The 23,822-nt window shown below is 40.6% G+C and overlaps 1 protein-coding gene across 2 annotated transcripts in view; it reads right to left on the bottom strand.

The window, feature by feature from the left end:
• Positions 1-366: 366 nt before the first annotated feature.
• LOC137128447 (eukaryotic translation initiation factor 4 gamma 1-like) overlaps positions 367-23,822 on the bottom strand; it is a 32,220-nt gene continuing 8,764 nt past the window's right edge. The window contains exons 7-33 of one of the 2 annotated variants that reach the window (XM_067506469.1): positions 23,185-23,367; positions 22,608-22,710; positions 17,706-17,845; positions 14,343-14,435; positions 13,939-14,029; positions 11,340-12,443; positions 11,098-11,186; positions 10,633-10,831; positions 9,736-9,869; positions 9,325-9,450; positions 8,806-9,228; positions 8,223-8,369; positions 7,810-8,046; positions 7,577-7,681; positions 6,122-6,412; positions 5,878-5,989; positions 5,681-5,786; positions 5,298-5,527; positions 4,987-5,111; positions 4,499-4,671; positions 4,004-4,129; positions 3,823-3,898; positions 3,411-3,509; positions 2,993-3,127; positions 2,805-2,886; positions 2,521-2,661; positions 367-2,327 (exon numbers count right to left, since the gene is read on the bottom strand). In XM_067506469.1, the coding sequence (XP_067362570.1) occupies positions 2,146-2,327; positions 2,521-2,661; positions 2,805-2,886; positions 2,993-3,127; positions 3,411-3,509; positions 3,823-3,898; positions 4,004-4,129; positions 4,499-4,671; positions 4,987-5,111; positions 5,298-5,527; positions 5,681-5,786; positions 5,878-5,989; positions 6,122-6,412; positions 7,577-7,681; positions 7,810-8,046; positions 8,223-8,369; positions 8,806-9,228; positions 9,325-9,450; positions 9,736-9,869; positions 10,633-10,831; positions 11,098-11,186; positions 11,340-12,443; positions 13,939-14,029; positions 14,343-14,435; positions 17,706-17,845; positions 22,608-22,710; positions 23,185-23,367 (5,052 nt within the window). In that variant the 3' untranslated portion in view covers positions 367-2,145. The remainder of the gene's footprint in view (positions 2,328-2,520; positions 2,662-2,804; positions 2,887-2,992; positions 3,128-3,410; positions 3,510-3,822; positions 3,899-4,003; positions 4,130-4,498; positions 4,672-4,986; positions 5,112-5,297; positions 5,528-5,680; positions 5,787-5,877; positions 5,990-6,121; positions 6,413-7,576; positions 7,682-7,809; positions 8,047-8,222; positions 8,370-8,805; positions 9,229-9,324; positions 9,451-9,735; positions 9,870-10,632; positions 10,832-11,097; positions 11,187-11,339; positions 12,444-13,938; positions 14,030-14,342; positions 14,436-17,705; positions 17,846-22,607; positions 22,711-23,184; positions 23,368-23,822) is intronic. The other variant, XM_067506471.1, reaches the window with a different exon arrangement.

Genomic DNA, 23,822 nt, shown 5'->3' with positions numbered 1-23,822 from the left:
GCCCGGACTAATTATTGTCCATCTAAAGACAACTACCGGTGCAGTTTTAAGGAAGGCAACACTCAGCTTTGTTTGAGCCTTTTGGACATACTGACAAAACAATCTTAGACCAGTTAGAAACAATATGGGCTCAGTAGAGCTCCAAGCTACAGCTACAGCTTCAACTGGGTAAGGCCACATCTGCATCATCTTATCAAGATGCCGAAAACGATCTGACTCATTTTAAAACAACCAAAACTAACACTGCAGGTATAGGAGTCTTCAAAGATGACTTTTTTTATGTCAACATTCACATCTAGAGTAGGATCAATTCTAACAACTTTGTGGATGCCTTGACATTTCAGATAGTGTCATCATCAGGTTGAATTCTTCATTTAAGAGATACTTCAGTTTATTAAGTAACATTATAAATTAAGATGGTGAACATGGTTTAAAATTGCTGTTTAACACTGTGACTGTAGTTTCTGTTTGGATGCCGAGTTTAAAAGTTAATGAATAATGCAAATAAAAACAAAAACATAAATAAAACTATGAAATACTGACACCTGTAACATAAGGTCCAATGGTTTACATCCAAAATACCTGTGTCAGTGTAGCATTACAGTAAAATACAATAAAAACACATTAGCTTATACCGAATAAAACATAAGACTGTCAAACGCTTTGTTAGATACAAGCCGCAGGTTTTGCTTCTGCTGTTAGCTAGTTTCTTGTAGAGGAATACTGCTCAGCTATAAGGCAGAACACAGGTTTGATGTTGACACAAAAGCACAAATATTAAAGTTCTTATTATATCTGCAACGATCTTTATTATTTCTTCCAGTTTTGAATGTGAAAAGAGGCATTAATTTTCTTTAATTAAATATCTTTTTAATAAAGTAAATCAAAAAAGTATGTACACATTTTCAATTAATCTGTAATCAATAAACTAGGTTGGATAATCATAAGCACCTTCTGCCTGCTGAGGAGAAAAACATAAATACAGGGGGGAAACTTCCACTTTGTTTCAGATTGGGGGGGGATTACATTAGCATCTTTTCTCTTAAAAAAAAAAAACATTTACAGAACTCTCCTAAAATGCAGTTCCACTCACGCAAGCAGAAAAGGCCTTAGGACTTGTACTGTTAATCTTTATTTTTTTAAAAGTCATTATCATTAAGGAGGATTTTGTCTGTATACTTTTTCAAGTTTCAGTAATTATATTTTATCTTTTTAAAATCCAACAACAGGCTATGTAGGAGGGTGCAGCCATCCGCGCTCGCTCTTCTTGGTTTTTTTAGTCCACTCATTTTTTGAAGCGCAGGAAACAGGTAAAACAGACACACTGTAGTTTGGGTTGAGGGGTGTCAGGAAAGCATTGTCACCCCCCAGCAGCAAAATGGTCAATGTTCATCGCCCCTCTCCTCAGTGATACCATCCTCATAAAGTCTGTATGAAATCCTTGGGAGTCCACAACTGTTATTGTAACTTCTGTCTGAAACTATTGTCAGACAGCTTTCGCCGCTTCTCTTTGTAGTTTTCTATTTTATTAAAAAACACACTTCAATCATCCAACGCTGAAAAAATGAAACGAGCTATTTGTCTACATAAGCATGTCATGTAGATTAAACACCGTACATGCGACATGACAATGTTGCTGTGTCGTATCCACGATAAAAGATGAAGTCATCAAAAATATAGATGTTAACAGCCTTTTAAAGTTTTTGTTTTTTTTATATCTGTCTTTAAGCAAAGGGTCTTGAATAGTGTTGCCGTGGCGAGAAAAAGCCATTCGAAAACAGGAGAAAAACCTCAAAAAATACTGAAGGAAACAGCATCAACTCCCACGGCTTGTAACATCTCAGCGTTCTCCTATATCTATTTTCTGTATTTAATCCTGTATCATTTATTTCATTAAAAGACATTCGGTTGCCCAAGAGGGGGGACAAAACAAAATCAAAACAAAAAAACAAAAACATGATCGAATGTTCGATCCATAATACAATCTCTCCCAGTTGAAGAAACTTTTTTCTTGGTTTTCTTTTTTCTTTCCTGTTTATGCAGAAGGACCTTGCTGATTCAGATTAGTCTGAATCATCCACAGAACATTCGCTCCTCCCAAGGATCCTCAATTCCCACCAGTCCTCCCGGTGGTCTGAGGAGGCCCTAGCTGTTGTCAGACTCTTCCTCTGCCTCACGGAGCCAAGTAAAGAAGGCAGTGACAGACTTGAGGGCCACACCCTTGCCCTGCTGCTCGGCGGTGTCTTTGCTGGACTCCCATTTATAGAAGGCCTCCTCTTTGATCACATCCTCATCATAAAGACTGTCAAAGAACATTCGCAGCAGATCTGATGGAGGAAAGCACGAAAGGAATTTTGTTTAACAAGGATCATGGATTAGATTTAACATCCAAAAAGTTATTTTGTTCTTTTCAGGTTTGGAGTAAAGTAATACACAGAAAGTATGCACAGCAATATATTCGGGGCATCTGAAAGTGTTATTAGAGGTAAAAAGGACAACGAGCTTCAAAGAGTCACTCACTGGCAGGTTGTTCCATCTGCACCATTAGGGCCTGCAGGGCGTAGAGAGCCTGCAGCTCTTTCTGCTCGTCTTTCACATATTTGTGCAGCAACTTGGCCTTCTGTTTAATCTGCTCAGTATCCACCTTGTAGGGGTTCTCACCTACAAACACAAAAGTCAGGCCACCTTCATTTAAAAGGATTGTTGGTACAGTTTGAGAGGATAGTGTTACATATTTGGCTCAAGACGAACAATTGTGCCTCATTATCTAGTTCAATAATTGACACTAGTTAAAGTTGACTCACAGATGATTGCTGACTGGCAGATGGATGTCATCAGAGCTCTGACAAATATGTTGGATGAAGTCTGTTGCTCATCTAGGTTGGCCTGCACAGAGACAATTGTATTTACTTACTCTGAACAGCTTCATTTGCAACATACAAAGAAAAAGAAAACATTAATTAATAACTTAAATAAAATGGATACTGCAAACCTCTATCCAATCAAAGATCCTCTGGTTGTCTGCCTTGTCCTGGATCAGCTTGTCCAGTTGTTTGGTAAGCTCTGCAGAGCTCAGCTCCTTCTTTTTGCTCTTTTCTGACTCCTCACCCAGTGTGAACTCCACATTCTGAAAACAAACTCTTGTTCAACTTTATATCGTCTACTGTTCACAAGAGACTGTAGTCCTGACCTGTAGTTCATATTTTTATTACACAGTAGTTGAAGCTTATTCTGTTATACTTTAGTAAGTCACTTCTGCCAATTAAGCCTTTGTCCTGTCTGAACTACGGTGACGTCTACAACAAAAACTGCGTTAAAATTATACAGATACAAATTCATAAACAGCGTATTTGACAAATAGTTTGCAGTTGTCAGTTGATAATGAGATGGGGTCTTGAGAGATCTCTCACCTTTTCTGTCACAAATTTGTTGACGTCTACATCCTTGGGAAGGAAGTCGTTCCATTGGAGGCCTGCCTCCCTCCACATTGCACCTGCCTTTTTATGGCTCTGATAAGGAAGATATAAAAAGGTTGTAAACTGATGTACAAACACATTCGCTGACCACGTTATGCTAGCACACGGCACTGACACAAGAACTGATTCAAATTTACAGATGGTTTAACATTTAGTTTAATTCTGGCAAGAAAAATACATGGTGCCTAATTGTGAGTTTGATTCAAGGATAGTAATTAGTATTTAACATCAAGATTTTAAAAACATAAAAAGTAAGGAGTATGCAACATTGCTTATATTTGTATATGTATAAAATTATTAATATATTTTTTTTAAATAAAATATTATAACTCATTACAGATCTCACCATTTCTTTGCAGAGTAAAGTGAGAATGTGGACCAGCAGGACTCCAGCTGGAGGGATCAAATACTTAGAAATCTCCCTGAAGAGCAAAATCATCAGTTTAATTTAAACATCAAACTAACAACAATACCCCAAAAGTTGTCTGCTCCCATAAATTCCCTCTTTTTATGTTTTTGGGACTAACCTGAAGAGTTCTCCCATGGGTATTCCTCCCTCAAGAAGCATGGGAGTGATGAGCTCTGCCAGGTACAGCCAGATGTGGGGGATGTCTATTGCCATGTCTTCAGCCACCACCAGTATTTCTTGAAGCCTGAAAGAAAGACAGTGCACAGTGCAAATGAGAAAGTTACTCAACCGACAGGGAAACTAGGTAATGCATCATACTGACACAAGCATATGAAAACTGACTTTTCAGTTCTGGTTTAAAGAATTCTCCATTTACTTAATTGTTTAGCAGTTACTTCTTTTCATGGAGTCATTTACAAGCTAAATACAGCTTCACCAGGTAGGCTTCTACTAAATCCAAGTCATGCTCTTATAAACTGTAGTAAAAGTGAAACCGTAAAGCTGTACAATAATGTATTTCACAAACTATCCTGTTTTTAGTTAGTAGATCTACTCTTTCCATTGCTATTCATGTGCGTTATGTGACACCACCTCTTTGATGCTCCATACTGACCCTTTAAAGTACTGCTGTTTTGGAAGGATGCCGGTTTTAAGGAGCTGATGCAGCAGTTGGCCTAAGTGCTCCCTGGCGATGGTGCTCCGCTCCAGCGTCGATTCCAACCCATTTCGTACAAATACAAAGAGCAGCTGAGTGCTGTTCATCTCTTGCACACACTGCAAAGCCTCCTGTCGGGAAACAGGGGGAAATGGAGACAGTAGTAAGTGTTTACATTCCTCTCAAGAGTGCACCAGGAGACTTCTTTAAACACTGTATGTAGGTTGTTATGTGTTATATCTAACTTTAGTACAGTTATAATTTAAGGCTTTTAACAGAAGTCTCTCTTTTAAGAGTAGCTCTTCTACATTCATATCAATGTGCTATTCCTACTGCTAATGCAAAGAGAATATTTTTTAGAATATTAACCAGTATTGACAAAAATTTTGGGATGCATTTCGTTTGTTTCATTTCTTTAAAAAAAAAAAAATGGCATTAGTGCAAACCTTCATGTCATTAATATGGAGGTACTCCTCAATGATGGCTGTGGACTTCTTGTCCAGCTCTTCCTCAGTCAAGGCAGGCTTAGGGAGGGTCTGGGGAGGTGGAGTGGCAGCTGTCTCCCGCTTCACTGATCACACAAATGACAAAATATTTAAAAATCCTTTTCCTAGAATTGTGAATTTATTTTTTTTTAGCGCAGACTTTTCTTTAGATACATTATGCTAATCAGAAGCTACACACAAAAAAAATTTCTAGGATGGAATATTTCTATTCCAGCTATAAATCTATAGTACTGCTATGTCACGCCGCCTACCAGTCTCTTTACTCCTGGCTCTCTCTCTGCTGCCTTGGTCTCGGTCTTCAGTCATGCTTGCTACACGGCGGACTGGATCGATTGAGCCGCGCTGCTCCCTTTCCCGGCTCCGCTCCTCATTTTCACGACTGAAGCTACGCTTGGTGACCTGCAGCCGGTTTCGATCTCGGTCGTCCCTTCGGTCGTCCCTTCGGTCGTCCCTGTCACTGCGCTCTCGACTTGAGCTATTTCTTTAAGATACGAAGTGGATGACAGAAAGTAAATACAGAGTCTCAAACTATTAAAGAGGTAAAAAAACAAAAAAAACATTTTAGGTAACATTTTAAATGATTTCTCTGCTTTGCCAAGTGTAAAATCTTCCTTTCATTTATTCTGCTGCTCACCTCTGAGGAACTCTTCTGTCTGAATCCCGTGAAAAGGATGAAGGCTGCTGCAGAGCTGAGAACCTGTTTAGAGTGTTGGTGGTTGGACGGCTCCCTGACTCTGAGCCTGAGGTTGAGAATACACACAGTTTTAGTTTTGAGGTGTTCGACTACATATTTAATTTAAGGTACAAAATACATGATTCCGGTGAACCTACCAGCATCTGCAGGTTTTGCACTGGTGCCACCACTGCTGCCCTTCCCCCAACTCCCCCATGTGCCTTTACCTCCTGGGGCAAGCAACTGATTGTTGAAGTCAAGAGCAGGAGTCTGTAAGAAGAGACTGTTTGTTAAAAACACACTACCCATTGCCATTACAGATGGGAATCAACACATACACTTGTGATGAGCTGGAGAGAGGATATTATAAACAGCATGTGGAACGCAGCTTCGCTCTCCTACCTTAGTGATTTTGCTAAGGCGAGATGTATCAATAGGTCGGTTTTTCGAGATGGGCACTGTGTTCCAGCCCTCATCCTGGGGAGGAGCACCGTGGCCTGGTGTGTGAGGACCTCCACGTCCCCCTGGACCTCCTCCACCCATCCTGCCACCTGGGCCTCCACCTGACTCCTTTTTGGAGATAAGGGCTTGCTGCACCTTCATCTGTTCCCTGTGCTCCTCCAGCTCAGCTTCTTTGTGGATTTGGTCAATGGTCTTGGGGCCCTGGTCACCTCGCCGGGGTACCCAGTTGTTCTGGGAGATGGAAGGGAGGCAGAAATGTTGAGTACATGACATAAGTGAGTGATGACAAAGTAACAGTGATGAAAGACAGTTGCAGTTTCAACATGGTTTGCTTTGACAACATAGATTTATGCATTTTCTTTCTCTCTCACTATTACTTCATGATACAAAGGCATTTACGAGTGATGCCAGTGGCAACTGGCCACAATGGGTACATTAGTTGGGTGGGTACGCTCTTGGGTGGGTACGCTCTTCATGAGACAATTATCATTAAAATATAAACAGCTTCAAGTCTTGTCATCAGTCTTTGTGTGCAAATAAAGATATAGAATGTGTTTCACAGGTAAATTATGCCAATGCACTGACTTGATTTTGTATTTTAAAAACACAGAAGACAGAATGTTTTGTAACAGTGTGAAGGTGGAACTGGAAGTCTTACTACATGACTGCATCATTCCTTAAGAAAAATAAGGTTTAACTCAACTGATTTGACAAGCAGTCTCGAAATAAAATGGACTGAAACAATTTTACAAGAAACCAAAAAGCAGCAGTAAACTAGTTAAAGTAGCTTAAATTAACAAATGACTAAAAGCTGGTTAACTTTGAATAGAAAATCCTGTTGTCCCAGCCTATGGCACAGAGCAGCTCTGTGTTTGTGCGCTGCCCTGCATTAAAGAGCTGAGGAACAAATTTCTTTCTTAGCCCATATGTGGGACTCACACAGGCCAGAGCTTAAGGGCCAGTGTGGGTGTCTCTCAGGCTGTAACTCAGGCTGTAACTAGCACCATGAAAAATCTCAGAGTATGTCTCAGACTGTCTACACTATGCTGCAACAAGAGCAAACAAGAAAAAGAACTGCTTAATCTGTATTTAAACAAGTATTTTTTTTGGTCTATGTTGCAATTTGTTGTTGTATTCTGTTTAAGTTCTATCAGGTATTTTTCTCTTAAAAATTCTGGAGCAAATACGCAACAGAGGCAAAACAGTGTTGTTTACCTCTGATAAGGATAAAATGTTTTGTTGATTTTTATGTTGAATGTCTGACACTGAATGTCATTTGTTCTGTTTCCTTGAATTTTAAGTGACCAAAATTCTACAGCTATATATGCAAAGCAGCATACCGTATACCGTGTGTGTGTATATGATATTAGCGTCTGTATTGCATTTATGATTTACCCGTCGAAGATCCAGCACATCCTGCAACATGAAGCGGATCCTGGAGGTGGTCTTCCTCTCCTTTATTATTTTCTCCATCTGATTGAAGTACTGGTCCATACGAGGCTGAAACCAAAGAAGTTTGTGAGTGCATTTTATGTGTCACATTTATCAGCATGCCCATGTATGTAACTGTTTTTGTGCACTTATTCTTTTCAATCTTATCACGATAATGTTGAGTATGTGTTTTATACCTTCGCCTTCTCAAAGTCCAGATCCTTGCCAATGGTGGACAACAATCTGCACAGGCACTCCAGAGACTCCTCGTCGTGGTTTTTGAGTAACTTAACAATGCAGTCATGCATGATGACCTCTGTGAGCATTTTTAGCTTGAACAGCTCACCGATGAACTTGATATTGCCCAGTGAGCGCCTCCTGGCCTTGTCTTTTGCTTCTTCTAGCTCCTCTCTGAGTCGTTGCTTTTCCTCCTCCTTTCAGGAAATGATGTGACACATAAGAGGAATAAAAGAGAAAATAAGAAGAAAGCAGGTTAGATTACAATAGATTCAATAGAGAACGTGCCCATCTTTCAATATATGAACATTGTCATTACACACAGCTTCTTTTTTTTCCCCAAATATGAAATATTTTAGGAAAAATACTATACCCCTGCCGCTGCCTCTAGCTCTTTCTGCTTTCTCTCAAAGGTCTCATCGTCATCTTTATCCTTTTCAAACTCCTTCTGGCATCGATTTAGTAGCAGCTTGCGAAAATTCACACTAACTCCTGGCTTATCTGTGGTTTGGACTTTTAGCTGAAAAAAGAAAAAAAAAAACCAACATCATAAACTACAGGTAACATTCCTATTTATTGCCCCATCAGTTTCTGATGGCTTTTGTAATACATTTGAATGAAATTTCTATTTCCCAGGTTCTTATCTAAACAATGAAATCAGTATTGAAAAACTATAACTCCTTGGTTTGTGACCATTTAACATGCGAACATTTAATATCCCAATGTGTTTCAGCTCCACAAATAGTTGAAGTTTAAATCACAATTTTATAATTAACGGTAGATTTAAATGTTTTATTTAAAAAAATGAAATGTAAAAAGTCTGCTTATATGTACTAATGCGATCATTTTTTAGAATTTAACACACATAGCAATTCTAATAACAACTACACAAAAGAGAAAGTAGAAATCTGAAGTCTCCTATACATCATTTCATTAATATGTGTTCAACCACTTACCCCCATAAGGCAGCGGCACATGTTGGCATAGGCCACTGAAAAGTCTGGCTCGGAGATGGCCTTTTCAAATGTAAGGTCTATGACTCCTTTCAACCTTTCCTCAGTATCAATAGTCAGTTCCGTCACCTGTTTCATTAGCTGTTGAAACTTCTGGGGAGTCAGTTTGTTTAGGATACTGCGAACCCGTTTAAACAGCTCCTGGGTCTTAATATGTTCTGGATCATTCTCAGTCATTTTCAGTTCAGTCTCCTCTACAGCACGGCTGCGAGTAACCTTTTTCACTGAAGGCTTCCAAGCCTTCTCTGCCTTGTTCAACTGCACATCATCACTGAGTGACATGGTGGTGATGATTTTCCGTGGCTCTTTTCTCTGCATCTGCTGGGAGCGACGTGGGCCGCCAACTCCAATGCCCATACCTGGAGGCTGGGAAGAGAGAGATAGGAGGAAGGTGAAAAAAACTTAATATGTTTCTTGGGCTATGTTTTTCAAGAGCAGAGCTCTTCCATCACGTTAACTTACTGGCCCTCTGCTTCCTCCACCCATGCCAGGCCTTCCCAGGTTAGCAAAGGATGGAGTGAAATCAGGGCCACAGTTCATCCCTTGTAGACGACTAGGGTCCAGTGGACGTAGAGGAGTCTTATTAGCCTGAACAGAGAGAAACAAAAGATGATGCAAAACAATGAAACTAAGAGATATTCTCCAAAATGCAATGCTGCATTGCAATGCAATCTCTTTCCTCGTTAGTTGCCAAAAATTGATGGTCAAATCAAATCAATATCTCTATCACGATCCAAAACCTAGCAAAAATAATCACACGATTCCTAAGATGCTTTTTACTTTATATACGAGGGACCAATCGTCAAGGCCAGCAAAATAAACAAAATAATTTAAGACCAAACATGTAGCCATTTCTTGAGTGCGTGTTTGCACCTTGTCTAGGACAACATCGCTGATGGCTGGTAGACCCTCAGGCTTGTTCATACTAGCTGAGATGAACTGGAAGCCCAAAAGGAATTCCCTGTCATATTTCTTCTTCTCTTCTGGATTGATTGGTTTCCATTGTTCTGAAACAGACCAAAATTAAAATGACCAGACAGTTCTTTTAAGAAGACATGTCAATATTTTCAACTTCATATTTTCAAGTACCGTAGCGAGCAGTAAGTAACAGTAAGTCAAAGAGACCTAGACATTATCCTTGCTACAAAGATGAGCACTAATGGAATGTAAAAGAAAATTCAAAGGACAGTATTAACTTGGCTTATAATGTCTCCAAGGTGACAAATGCAAATGAATTAATCAGTACATTATATGGCTGTCCCAAACCCGTAGTCAGCAAATATTCAGGAAGATAAATTACAGAGAAGTTGCTTAATTTGAAACAGAAAAGGAAAGGTAAACTAGAAACAGGAATGACCTGCCAATCAATCTAGGTTCAGACTTTTATGTGACTTTGAGATCTTTAAAGGTCAATATAACACATTTTTGCTCAATGTTTTACTGCAGCAGGTCTTAGGTTGGGTCTGTGTGCCAGTATTTCCAATAAATGATTGAACACACAGAATGGATCTCGGCATACAATGTATCAGCTGTGCTTTAGTGAATGAAAGAATAATAACTGCACCTTGTCCTCATGTGGCTTACTGTTGCCCACTGAACACCAGTTTCAACACCTAAACCATCAATTAAACATGCCAGTCCTTCAGTTTCAGTGAAACAAACAAATGTAATGAACTGACACATGGCTAATCTCCCTCATGAATATGAGGGAGATAAGGCCATTGTTCAAAATGAAAAGCTCTTAAATTAAATCAGGGTTAAGAGACCCACCCTCTTTATACTGATACTTCTTGTCAGTGGTGTTTGGCGTGGGAGAATCTGGCTGAATGTTCTCAGCATCCAGCTTGTCCTCCTTGTCCTCCCAAGTCAGATCAGCCTCCTCTGGGACAGGAGGTGAAGCTGCTGGGGGCTGGGTGTCTGCTGCTGGGGTAGCGGCACGCTCTGGCTCTGGTGGGGGTACTACCTTTTCCTGGATCAGAGTAGAAATGGGAATTAGGGCAGTAAGACAGTTCATTTGGAAAGCAGGCTAATTGCAGAACATTATGACCACCCGTGCAATACAGAGATTCCGAAGAAAAGTAGAAATAATGGCAGAGCCACTGTATTGGACAGCATTAAATTGGACTGATTGGTGTATGGTCTTGCCAGCATCAGAAGGATGGAGTAACTACAGACTCATTAAAAAACGGAAGAAAAATGTATCAATAGTCCAATAATACATTACTGCACACACACCTCTTTAAAGGCATCCAGGACGTCTCCCATTAGCTCCTTTTTGTTTAAATCCCTCATCTTCCTCTTTTTCTTTTGCACAGACACAGCAGCTACAGAAACAAAGGAAAACACAATCGTGGATCAATTCAAACACATCGGACAATCTTACCAATGTAGATTTCTTTCTGTAGATGATTTGATGTGCTGCCTATTACATTTACTGTATTTGTGAAAACATCTAGAAATCTGGGTAAGTGACTGACCTTGCATAGTATTTTCTATAGGGGCTGGGGCACCCATCTGTGGAGGAGGAGTAGTGTCCTCCCTCTCCTCTATTGTGGGAGGGGGAGGAGTGGGCACCATTTCTGGGATGCTTTCAGCTATGGAAACAGCCTCTGCATGAGATGGCGTATCATCCTTGGCCATCGACCGGGGCTCTGCGATTGCCTCTTTGACATCCAGAATAACTGGAGAAACTGCATTGTATAACTCAGGTTCGACAGCTACTGTCTGGACAACTGGTTCGGCGGCAATCTCTTCAGCAGCAGGTACAGGTGAAGGCTGGTCAACAGGTGTTTGTGCATCTTGGACAACCGTTGTAGGTGCGTCTTGGACAACCGTTGTAGGTGCGTCTTGGACAACCGTTGTAGGTGCGTCTTGGACAACAGGTGTAGGTGGCCCCTGGACAACAGGTGTAGGTGCTCCCTGTGTGATGACTGTGGATGTCTGTATGACAGGCTGCTGGCTTACATCAGGTTCAGCAATGGGGCTGTCGTCACGCTCGGCTATGTTAACAGCGGGGGCCTCGGGGTCCTTAGGAGCTGGCAGCGGCAGGCCATTGGGAAGGCAGAGCTCCTCGGGCTGTGCAATGGGAGACTCCAGTGGGGCTTCCAGGTGACTGGATGGAAACGTGACGGATAACCCTTCCAGCTCAACCTCTGCTGTGCCGTTAGATGTGGAGGGAGGAGCAGCAAGTGTGTCAGAAGAAGCATCTGCCTCTTCTTCTTTAGTTTCCATCTCTTCCTCCACCTCCTCTTTTACCTCTGTGGCTTTCTTGTTTGTTTTGTCCTGTGCACTGGTGGGCACAGGGTCAGGGAGGGGTGCAGGGTAGGCAGGAACCTCAGGAGCTTGTTCGGGGGTCGGCGTAGGCTCCCTCTGAGGTGGGGGTGAATCCATCACGTCTGCAACAGGGGCACTGGTTGGAAGGTTGGAAATAGTGTTGAGAGGGGTGTCGTGTGCTTCTAATAGAGGGGGTGTACTGGGCTTAGTGTTCATGTCAGAGGAGGTAGCTCCTGTGGGGATTGAGTCACTCTTAGCAAGTTCAGAAGTCTTTGACACAGGATGTGGCATGGGTTTCCCTCTGTCATCTGGAAGGCCAAAGTCAGAAAGAAAATTAATTAATGTTGAAAATACCTTACCAATACTATATATATCAAACATATTTCATTTTCAAACAGCTGGACGGGTGATAGTAGCTCAGTTGGTAGAATGGCCACCCACTGACCATAGGGACGGAGGATTACACACTGCTCTTCCTGACCACATGTCAAAGTGTCCCTGGGAAAGACACTGAACCCCTAACAGTCCATCCCCAGCCACGCCAAGCCTGGTAGAAATTGGGGAGCGGTGCACCAGGAAGGGCATCCAGCGTAAAAACTGTGCGCAATCAACATGTGTTCTAATGATTTGCTGTTCTGACTCTGAACTTACGAGATAAACTGGGGACAAAAAAAATTAAATAAATAAAAACATTTTTCAAAGCGCTACAAATAACAGAACACCATCTGACTATAAATTAGTCTGGAATATGATTACATGCACTTAAGTAGCCTGGTAACTGTAATCAGTGGCTTTCGCAAAATCTGATCCGCACATTGATTTAGCATAGTTTATATGCTTGGTGCCATTCCTCCCGCAACAGTGGTGCCTTGGTGGCTGGGCGGGGCCACACCTGGTGGGGTGGGATTCAAACAGCTGCCTTCTGAATCCCAACCCAATGCTCTACCACTGATTCATCAGTCCCCCAAGTAACTTAGTTACTGTACAGCGTTTAAATGCAGATACAGTTACAGATACAGTTTAATGAAAGATTTTACTTCCTGATTCTTTAAATTTCTCTGTTTGACCATGTTTCAGACCAGAGTGCAGTGAAAAGACAGACTGAGCTTCTTTTCACACCCCAAACTGTCTAAACTGGTAAGCAGTGGAAAGTGACCTATTTAGACTTTTACAGAGCGTGTTCTGAGTGTCAGCTTAGCTGGACTCTAATTGAACATGATTTTAAAAAAGAGAAGGTATCTTTGCCCTGTAATTATATCTTCTTTTATCCACCCACTTCTCTACTGTCTGTTGCCTTTCAACTGCACATGCATTATGATAAAATTCTGATTATAATCCTGGATACATATACATAACAGAGGAATCTGCATTTACCAGGAGAAATCTACCTTGGGAAATCAGGTTGCTTCAATGCATGCAAACACATTGGTGGTCACAGTATCTGTCCCTGCAGGCACTGATGTTCTTATATCTACTAAGTTTAGCAAACTGCCACCTTGTTTTCTTGTGGATACTGCCATTCTAATTTAATTTAAAACCAAAAATAAAACTAAATGAATGCTAGTGGCAGAATTGCATAGATGAAATGAGCAAACAAGAACAGGTTACACAGTGCTTAATTTTGAGTATAACGTCCAGCACAAAATAATCTGATAATAACCAGATTTAATTTATCACAGGTGTTAATATAAGTGTCTTGGTTAGGTCATGTCATGCTAATTAGATTAGTTAGCACAGCTGGAGTGGGGAAACCTAGTTAAGACCTTAACTACATGTGGTCAACAGCTGTGTGCATGCTCTCACCTGGTCTAACCAATGCTTGCGTAGCAGCAGCTGTTACACTCTCACCGTTGGCCTGGGGTACTGCTGTACTTTCTAATCCAGATATGGCTGTCTATTGGGAGATACACAAACACACACCAAATAATGAGGCTTGATATATCAGTTCTACTGTGATTGTAGTGTAACATGTATGAGGGTTGGCAATATGTATCATTCTTCAGAAAGTAGTAATATATGCACAGCAAAGGTGAAAACAAATCTGTGGTTTAAATGTACTTCAAAACCTCTGAAAGGTGGCATTGAAACATAAAGACATTTCCTACTTGTATTTAATTATGGAAATTGAATATGCACCATGTTTGCTGTCTGTGAGTATGTCTGCTGTGTCAGCTGTATTTCATTTGGCTCATTGTGCTGTAGCTCACCTGTGGTGGAGTTGGAGTAGAGCCACTGCGGCCACCTGACATAATCTCTTCTGTAATGTCTTTACCACCTTGGTTAGGGTCTCTTATTCGGATCTATGTTGGAAAGGAACCAGGTGAGATGTAAGTGTGAGAAAACATCTATGACAAAAAAGAAAAAAACTATTAAAAAAAAAAGTCGCATTTTTCCAACTTGAAATGAAGAGTAAAGAAAAAAGTTAAGACATTTGTCATGGTGTAGAGAAAACTGTAAACTAGTGTTGCCCTGGAGTGATGCAATGCCTACAGCCGTCAGCTTTTTCTGTCCTCCCTCTTGCTGTGACTCGCTAGCTACCTCTCATTCAATGAAAGCTACATTTCTCACATTCTGTACACTGAGGCAGCCCAAATCCAACCACTAACCGCCATTCCTCTGCTGCATAACTGAACGTGCTTCAGCCTCTAACTCACCAATAAAAGTGTCTGGTGATCACTAACCTTAATCCTAATTGTCAAACAAAATCTCTTGCTGCTTTAAGTTTTTAAAATGCCTGACTCTCACAAAGGCAAAGTGCAATCAGGCTTGACAACAGAATGCTTTCCAGGTTACAGACACAAAACACTCCATATGCTAACTTTAGAAAGACAGAACTGTCGTTAAACTAGTATAAGACCAAATGTTAATGAATAAAGCCATACACACGATCAATGGACCTGGATTAACTGTAAAAGTTAACAGGAAGCTTGTACAACATTTTCTGCTCTTTGGCCTACTTTGACTTAAAGACCAACACTATTTGCTTGTCACTACTGACCTTTACCTGGTTCAATCTGTCAGCAACTCCTCTTCTGGAGCATTACAAACCCTAGCAGGCCTCTCATCCTGGGGCTGGAATAGCTGTTCCAGCAGGCTTGGGGTTGGACTTTACACCCCACTAAGCAAAATAGCGGGTGGATGCACCCAGAGTGGCTTTACCTCAGCCTAACACACAGTTCCCATGAGAGCTGCTCATGGGCAGAACAGCACAAGGTTTTCGGCCTGACTGTCAGCAAGCTAGCTAGTAACTTGACTCACACTCACTCCCTCTCAAACGCTTAACAGAGCAGGGAGGAAAAAAAACCGATGGCCTTGTAAAGCTATGGTTATGGAATGCGCACCCCCGCCCACAGAGTCTAACAGACAGTTAAAGGGGCCAGAGAGTGAAGCAGGGGCAGGGTCGGGGGAGTGGGAGAGTTTCCAGGGGGAAAAAAGTTATCGTTGTCAAATAAACTGTAGTTAGCACAAGAAAGCTGCCCTTTTTTTTTTTTTAAATTCTGCCATGTCGTCCAATTCTCTCACGACACTCCTCAAATTTCTTTAAGCTCGCACTTTTTGAGAGCAGAGGAAACCAGCACAGGAGGAGGACAAGGAGCGGGGGGTGCCACAGCAGCAAAGGAAAGCTACTTGGTTAGTTCTTCCGGCTCAGAAGGGGGAGGATATCAGTGGCCACGTGGAGCTGAGCTATGTACTGTCATATCCTTAACCCCCACCCCCTTCCCACAAGAGAGTAGACAAGAAGGATAAAAGTTACAGCTTGTCACACGGCACAAAAAGGAGAAAAATGGGTAGTGGCCGTTAAAGCAAAAACACTTTCCCTACACATTCTATTTCTCTGTCTGACTTACATAAATACTTATGTTTGTACATGGGTGGGCAGCATAAAAGTTTTGCAGTTAAACAGGCACAGTCCATGTAGCAGGAAAGTAACTTCTGTGAAATATTCCTTTACAGGACACCAAGTCTCTTTTTGCCTTCAAGTACATCACTTAAAAAAGAAACCAAGAAAAAACCTTGATTGTGGTGAGCGCACTTATATGTTTGGATGAATGAAGCACGAATGTCACTCATTCAAGCAGCTTTGTGCAGCAGATCCTCGAGTGACTCCCCATGTACCACTCTGAGTTTACAATAGGACCTTTACATTTTCTGTTGAAGGATGGCTGTAGCCATTGGAAATCCAGGCAACCACAGTTGGTGAAAAGCTGCCTAGTTACTTGTTCCAGTAGGTTAACTTCAATTAGTAAACGAATGACAAGAATAATCTGCAGCCAGGTTACAACACTATCACTGTGGTAAATCATAACCATCAGGTCAAAGGAAGACTTTTCCACTAAAAAGGTTGATCCAAAAGATTTCTCCACCAATTGCTCTCCTTCAATACTTTTATAACAGACAGGGTGAAAATTGATGCAGCAGAACCATCTATTCAATATTCATTGGGAAAACATGGAATAAAACTTTAGGAAATCAAGCTGTTTGTCTTGATGAGATTTTCCCATCTATTCCCATCTCAGCAGTCTTGCTTCTTCCATATCAATGCATTAATGGGATGTGCAATACTTGAATCTAGCAAGCTGGCTATATTTTTGACCTGATGAAAGTTTATATTTTAAATCAGGTTAACTACTAAAGGAAAATGGTAGCCTTGAAACACAACTTTGTTTTGAGTGATACAAATTTAAACTGTCAATATTTCATAAGTGATATTTAGAAATGCTAAGTTCCTTCCTTTTGTGCCACACTGAATTCACTAAATGAGTAGATATATTTAGTCTCTTGCACGTCACACAAGCATGCAGGATCGGGGGTATACTGCATCTGTGATAAAAATCTTGTGCAAACTACTTCATCTGTTTGCATTATCCCAAATGCAGAATATACTAGCAATGAAGCCTCTTGGCTCATAAATCATGGAAAAAGTATTAAGTGGCTGATTGCAACGTCATCTAAATGCATAAGGTGATGTCTACATAGATAAGTCTAAACTTATAACTGGAACCTAGAGATTATCTCGTAGTAGCTGTTTCGAGCTGGAATTTTCTCATGAGTACAAACCAAGGGCATGATGTATCCACCTGACATTAACATAAAGAAATTCTGTACATAAGTTCAAGTACCGGGCCTACTCTGATAAAGAGATCTAGTCCAAATAGAGCTGATAACATTTTCCATAAAATGGAAAATGTTCTTTTCAGTCTTTGTTACTTTCCTATTAACGTTTCCACCATGTGCAACAATAACAATAACTATTCTAGGTTCACTGATGGGGGCGGCTGTAGCTCAATTGGTAAAGGCAGTTGTGCACGGACCACAGGGTCAGTGTTTCGATCTGGGCAGTCTCTCTGGGCAAAAAATTCTGTACCCCCAACAGCTCTTTCCCAAAAAAATTGGGTGGTGTCAGGAAGGGCGTAAAACTTCCAAATCAACATGCTGACAATGATCCGCTGTGGCGACCCTGAACTCACGAGATAAGCCGAAAGCACAAAAAAAGAAAAACTAAATAAAAAGTTCTAGGTTCACTGATGGTTAGTTCTGCTAATGTTGGTGTTGTGGAAAACTGACAGTACCTGTTTGCGTTCACGTTTGGTGGGGATGTGTTGAGGAGGCTGAGGTGGTGGTTGCTGCTGTTGAGGTGCAGGGTTCATAATGACAGGTGCTGCCTGCACTGAGGGGGTGAACTGAGGCTGGGCGGGGTAGTAGGCCCCTGCTGTGGATCAGACAGAGAAAAGAATGTAAATCAACACTGACTTACTCCTATTGGCATAACACCACACAAGCTGCGTTTATACAACAAAGCAAACCAATGTTCTGTTAAGCCTCTTTGAGGCAATAAGAAAAGCTGAATCTAAAATGTGAAGATTTGTTTTTTTTTGATTTGCAGTACAACAGCTGCAGTTCTGACTGCAAAGTTATAATGTCAGTACAATGAGGTAATTGCACTAGAGTCTTCGCACAGTCAACTGTGGATTTGTTGGGCTTCCTTTTTACTTTTTACATGTACTGCACTAATAAAAACAGCTTATAATCGTCATAGATAAAACTGAATTGCAACTCAAAGTTTCAGCTATAAAATCCTGTCACTATTTTGGTGGACTCAAAACTTTCAAAATAATCACAGCAACACTTCAGAGCGTTTGACAACTCTATGCCATAATGGACAGGGTGATCTCATAAAATTACAATTAATTACCAAATAAACAAAAAGAAAGAGTTTGGAGACCTAAAAAGGACAAATATTGATCAATTAAACTAGAAGCACAGACTGTTAAGACCAATACAGCCAAAAAAGGCCTTGCTTAGCCATCCACTACTGAATAGCTGACATCGAAACAATACTCCTTTATTTCTTGAAGTGAGATAATGAGACACATATAATTTATCATCTTGCTTTTACTCCTTTATTGATAAATCCTTATTTTGTCAATAAATTCTTAAAACCTTAAACATCCTACAATTAGTTTCTCAGAGCAAACCTAAAGCTATTCAATATGCTTGACTTTGTGTATACGTAGTCCAACAGTCAGAAAGAAAACAATATTTAGACCATCATATTTGACATATGACATCTTCAATTCACCTAATTTCCTGACCTGTAAAGAGTGAATGCTTGCCACTTTGCCTGCAACGTTTGTGAATTGATTATTTATCAGGATTGCTGCAAATTAATTTCCTGTCAATCGACAAATTTGCTCACCTCTTCTGTAGTTTCACACTCTAAGTTTGTTTACAGTCTAAGTAACAGATTATTGCAACAGACAAACCCTCAGACGATGTCATAGCAGTCTCTCCTCCTGAGCAGTCCTGCATTAGAGGCCTTTTTCTTAAGGTCGTAGATATTCATCATATTCACACATTTATGAAGAAAGCCGCTGAAGTTTTCACAAGTTAAAATAACTTCTATTAGTTTGCAGGTCAATTATGTCAACAATGCCAACAAGACATCTAACCATTCAATTACCATTATTACCTGGCCTTGTAACTGGCCTCAGCTATAGTTGGAAACCAGTTGTATCCCACTTAAAAGAAAAAAATAATAAAAATCTTTAGATTGAAGGCCACTCTTTTAGCCCAGCAGTAGCTAGCGCCCGTTCCACCTCTCTCTCCCTCTTCCTCTGGATGGATTTCAGTCTAACTCACATTACTGAGTCTGCATTGTTGATCAGGAGCAGCACTGTCTAAATATAGTCAAAAACCCACACCAGTTGAGGGAGAGCGTGCGCAAGGGGGAAAGGGAGGGAAGACAGACAGAGAAGGCCAGAGACAGGGAGAAGGGGAGCATACTGGAAACCAGAAAGCCAGAAGGTTCTTGGACAGAGTCCTATTAATGTAAATAAGAGGCTTGAGACATGACTCAAAGTGTAGGAGCTTGAGACAGCATGTGAGAAGGGACTATAAAGACACAAACAATGTTGATGGCACCTACCCCCACTTTCCTGCTTCTCTTGAGACCCAAGATTCCCCATGCTGAATGCAAAACTGCGCAAGGAAAGAAAAAGGAGAGGGGGTTTCAATTCGAACCCCCCCTCTGACTTCTTCCTGACCTCTCCGCAAGTGCCCACTCAGAATGACTTCTTTTTATGCTCAGCCCTCCCTCTTCCAGCGTGTCTCTGTTTTGCTCCTCCCTCTGACCTTACTGATTCCTCCCTGCCTTTCACTTTTTTCACCTTCCTCCCTCCCTCTCCCACTCTAAAGCATACTGGCAAACAAGCTAAACTCTTCAGTTGTGTCATTCAGAGTAGCTCTGGAGATATTCTATTTCTCTGCCCTAAACGAGTGATCTGATTAAATGCGAGCATTAGGGTTCCCAATGTTCTACAAACAAGGTGGGCTATATGTATGAATGTGGGTTGCATTAGGCAAAAAACTCCATTTGGCGGCATAGGAATCTTAAAACTATTCACCACGCTCTGTCAGTAGTGTATGTGTGTTTACCTGACTGCTATAAAAGCACTCTGTGGTCTGAGAGACTGCACCACTGACAGGATTGGAGGGGGATCAAAGAACAATATTCTAGGCTTGTTGCATTTACCAGAATATATAATGGGTATTCTTGGTGCTAAAGGCAGAAGGCATCATCATTTTTAGATATACAGCATATCTATACAACTCTCATGTTTGCAAAAAGGATAAGGTTGAGGCCGTCAGAGATCTGGGAAATATAGGTTCATCTTTCATATGACTAGTAAGGGTCATATGCCAATCTGATGTCATGAACGTGTAGAATGAGCAATGTGACAACATGAACACATTAAACATCATGTTGTGTACAGTCAAGCGTAAATATAGCTGCACAGCTCTCAGAAAAAAAGCCAGTAAATGTGCTAAGGCTGGGGAAGGAAAAAAAAATACACCAATAAACATAACATTATAAGTCCGTCTCTGGTGTTGTGCAGGGAAGTACTCCATAAACATAAGTTACCATTAGAGTTAGACAGATATAGTTAATCTCCTGGAGTTCAGACTATAAATTGACACTAAAGATGCAATTGCAACTAAATGCTTCTGCTTTTTAAAACCCTGAGCAGTTATTCATTTCATTGTTTTTGAAAAGCATAATTTGTTTTTGCACACTCAGGTGAGCATTACAATAATTTGTTGTACCTGTCATGTAAAATTTAACAAATACATATTTTCCTCTAAAACTAGCTTCCATGAACATGCTTACATTTTTCTTAATAAAGGCACAATAAAGGGTGACATGATCAGTGAACGTAGGTCAGATGCACAAAAATGTCTTTGGCCTTGGGACATTTCTAATATTAGTGGCGGCTGGTGTGACAGATGAACATCACAGTCTGAGAGAGATGCTAATTCATCAAAGAAATGAGAAACCCACGGTAAATTCAAATTATTTGCAGATATTCTCAAACTGCTTCGGAGGAACATATAACACAATCCATTTCCAGTGGAATGCTTATTTGAAAGGCTTCATAAATTGATAAATGCCGCATTTTTGGCTAGTTTATACATTGAATCTTAATACATAATTTTCTTAAAAGACAGAAATTTTCTCTCTATTGTCAATAGGAGCATTACACTATCAATAAACAGCTATCTGAAAACACTGCAGTTATGACTCCATAAACAATAAACTTAAATTACCAATCATTTGCCAGTTTTCTTTATAGTAGTTGCAATGTGGTATTCAAGTACTATGCACATACCGTTTAGTGAAGTTCAAACTACATAAAACAGACATCACACTAGAAGATTTAAAGAATTGTATTTTTAAAGTCCTGAAATCAGGGGCTGTGCCTTCTATTGTTGATGAGCTACAATTTACACAAAGACAACACATAGTTCAGATGCCTGCTAGTTGGGGTTCAGCAAGTTTGTGTTAAAGACATCAATTCTTGTGGCATACTATTGCACTGACACTCAGCAACCTTTAGAGGGCGCAACAACACATGAGATCAGTAACACACGTGGTAGTGCTGCATGTATTAAGCAGGAGATGTTGACATATTGATTGCTTGTGACAACAGAACATGGTTGGAACGAATAATTACAGAAACGTAATGTAAATGTAAAGAGAATGTTTATAAATTATATTCATTGTGTATATGATGAAAAGCCATGATCTAACAGATTCCATTTATGCTGACATGATAGCTTTAAATTTTCTACTGAATCCATCCACACCCATCACTGACAATACAACGTGCCCCATAACTTCATTTCACTGTCGACATAGGATGTATGTTTGGTGAGAGATGGTCAAGATGTAGTTGGGTCGTCTTCTAAGGAACTAAGATGCAACCTTTTTATGAAAAAAAAAAAGGAAGTGCTACTTAATCTCCTTTAAAGCAGAAGACCTGTGCTGGGTGCATATTTTCAACGGGTACACTTGCATCTAGAATGCTGAACTATCACTGCACATTTCATATTAATTTAAGCAACAACAAGAAATATATACATTGACCAGACAGCTAGGCCTCAATTTAAGATTAATTAATCAAGGCGTTATTTATACTAATTTGAGATTGTCAGGGGAAAAAACAAAATAACTGCCAACCTTCTGAAACAATAGCATAGGTGTAAGCCAAAATAGGGGAACAGATAAAGCCAAGATTTGTCATCCCAAGTGAGAATTTACCAAACAATCTCAAAACATGTATATTACAGAAAATGGAGCTGAGAAGCAAAATGGTAAAAATCTGAACAGTGGCGTTCACCATTATTAATAGACACTATAGATGATCAAGATGCTTTAAATTAGGCTATACTTATTAGCAAGTGGAACAATCTGCCCACTGCTAAAACATTTCATAACATGAAATACATTACATTAAGAAGTATTATGCTGCGTTTTCTTATAGTAGGCATAGTTTCTAAATCCTTTTTCTCTATAACAAATTATGTTGGCAAGCTCTAGGACAAGTGTTTGCTCCCATGTCAGTGTAAAAGCCCTGTTAAGTGTTTCACATTATGCTAGTTGCTCAGGTGAGGCCCAAGGTAGAGCCTCTTACCATAAGTACCATATTCAGCGGGGCTGGTTCCGGGGTAGAAGCCTGGGGTGCCTGCTGGGACTGGGTATTGCGGGGGTGTGGGCACGTAGGGTGCTGACCGATACTAAGGAAATAAACAAAAAAGAATATGGAAGATAAGACAGAAAGGGGGGAAGTGGGATAGGGAGGGGAGACAAAAACAATGATTATCCAGTTACAAAATAATCGTAAAATAAATCTGCACACCCAGATACAGTACTTTCCCTTTTCCTTGCAATAACCAGCTCTGGCCCATTATAGGGTGGATACATGATTAAAGAATGTGTCCCAACAAGAGAAGTAAAATAAAAGCTAATAATTTAGAAAGTATTAGGAAAATCAAGTTGCCTTGTTATTAATTTGGAAATTTTCAGATCAAACAAGCATAAAAAAACATCGAAAAGTGACTATTTTTGTACTGCTGTTGTGCCATGTCAGCTCAATTTATTTAACATTTTAGTTGATCTAATTATTATTCATTTAGTTTGTGCATAAATAAAGTCTAGCACTGCCACTAGTAAAAAAAAGAGACACACAAACATTGGTTTGTGACCCCTACCTGTCCTGGTATGAAGTAGGGTCCCTGTGGTGAGCTAGGGAAGGGCAGCTGCTGCCCAGGGATCATCATCATCTGGGAGCCAGGGCCTGGCTGGTAGACATGGGGAGGGCGCGGGGCACTGCTGGGAGGGACACCTCGAGGCCCACTGCTGGGAGACAAACTGGCCCTGTTGGCATAGTAGGTCTAAAGAACAGGCAGGGGGTGTAAGCCAAAGGAGGTAGATGACAGAAGTGTGAAAGTTAAGAAAGAAAAACAGGAAGATGGCAAGACACAACAGAAACGTGAGATGAAGAACGATTGAGGGCAGAAAAATATAAGGAAGGGTATTTAAATAGGGGTAAAAGAGAGAGAAATCAGAGAATTATTAGTCAGCTTTCTGTAACCTCCGAGTCAAATACACTTCCATACCCTTGTACAATTTTACTTTTGGATCAAGTGGAACTAGCTTGTCCAGCCTAATAGCTATGCTCATCGTCTGTCCATGAACCTGTGGCTAGACTCCAACTGGAAACATATTGGTTGTGCCTGCCAGAAGAGATAAAGCAGCTAATGCTGGTTCATTCAAAGCCTCCTCATTGACATTCTGCTGCTGGCCTGGGAGCTAACCGCAATAGCCAGCAAAATGACATCATGCCAGC

Source organism: Channa argus, chromosome 6, assembly GCF_033026475.1.
Source record: "Channa argus isolate prfri chromosome 6, Channa argus male v1.0, whole genome shotgun sequence".
In the NCBI taxonomy this organism is placed as follows: Eukaryota; Metazoa; Chordata; class Actinopteri; order Anabantiformes; family Channidae; genus Channa; species Channa argus.
This window is presented reverse-complemented; position numbering and strand designations above follow the sequence as displayed.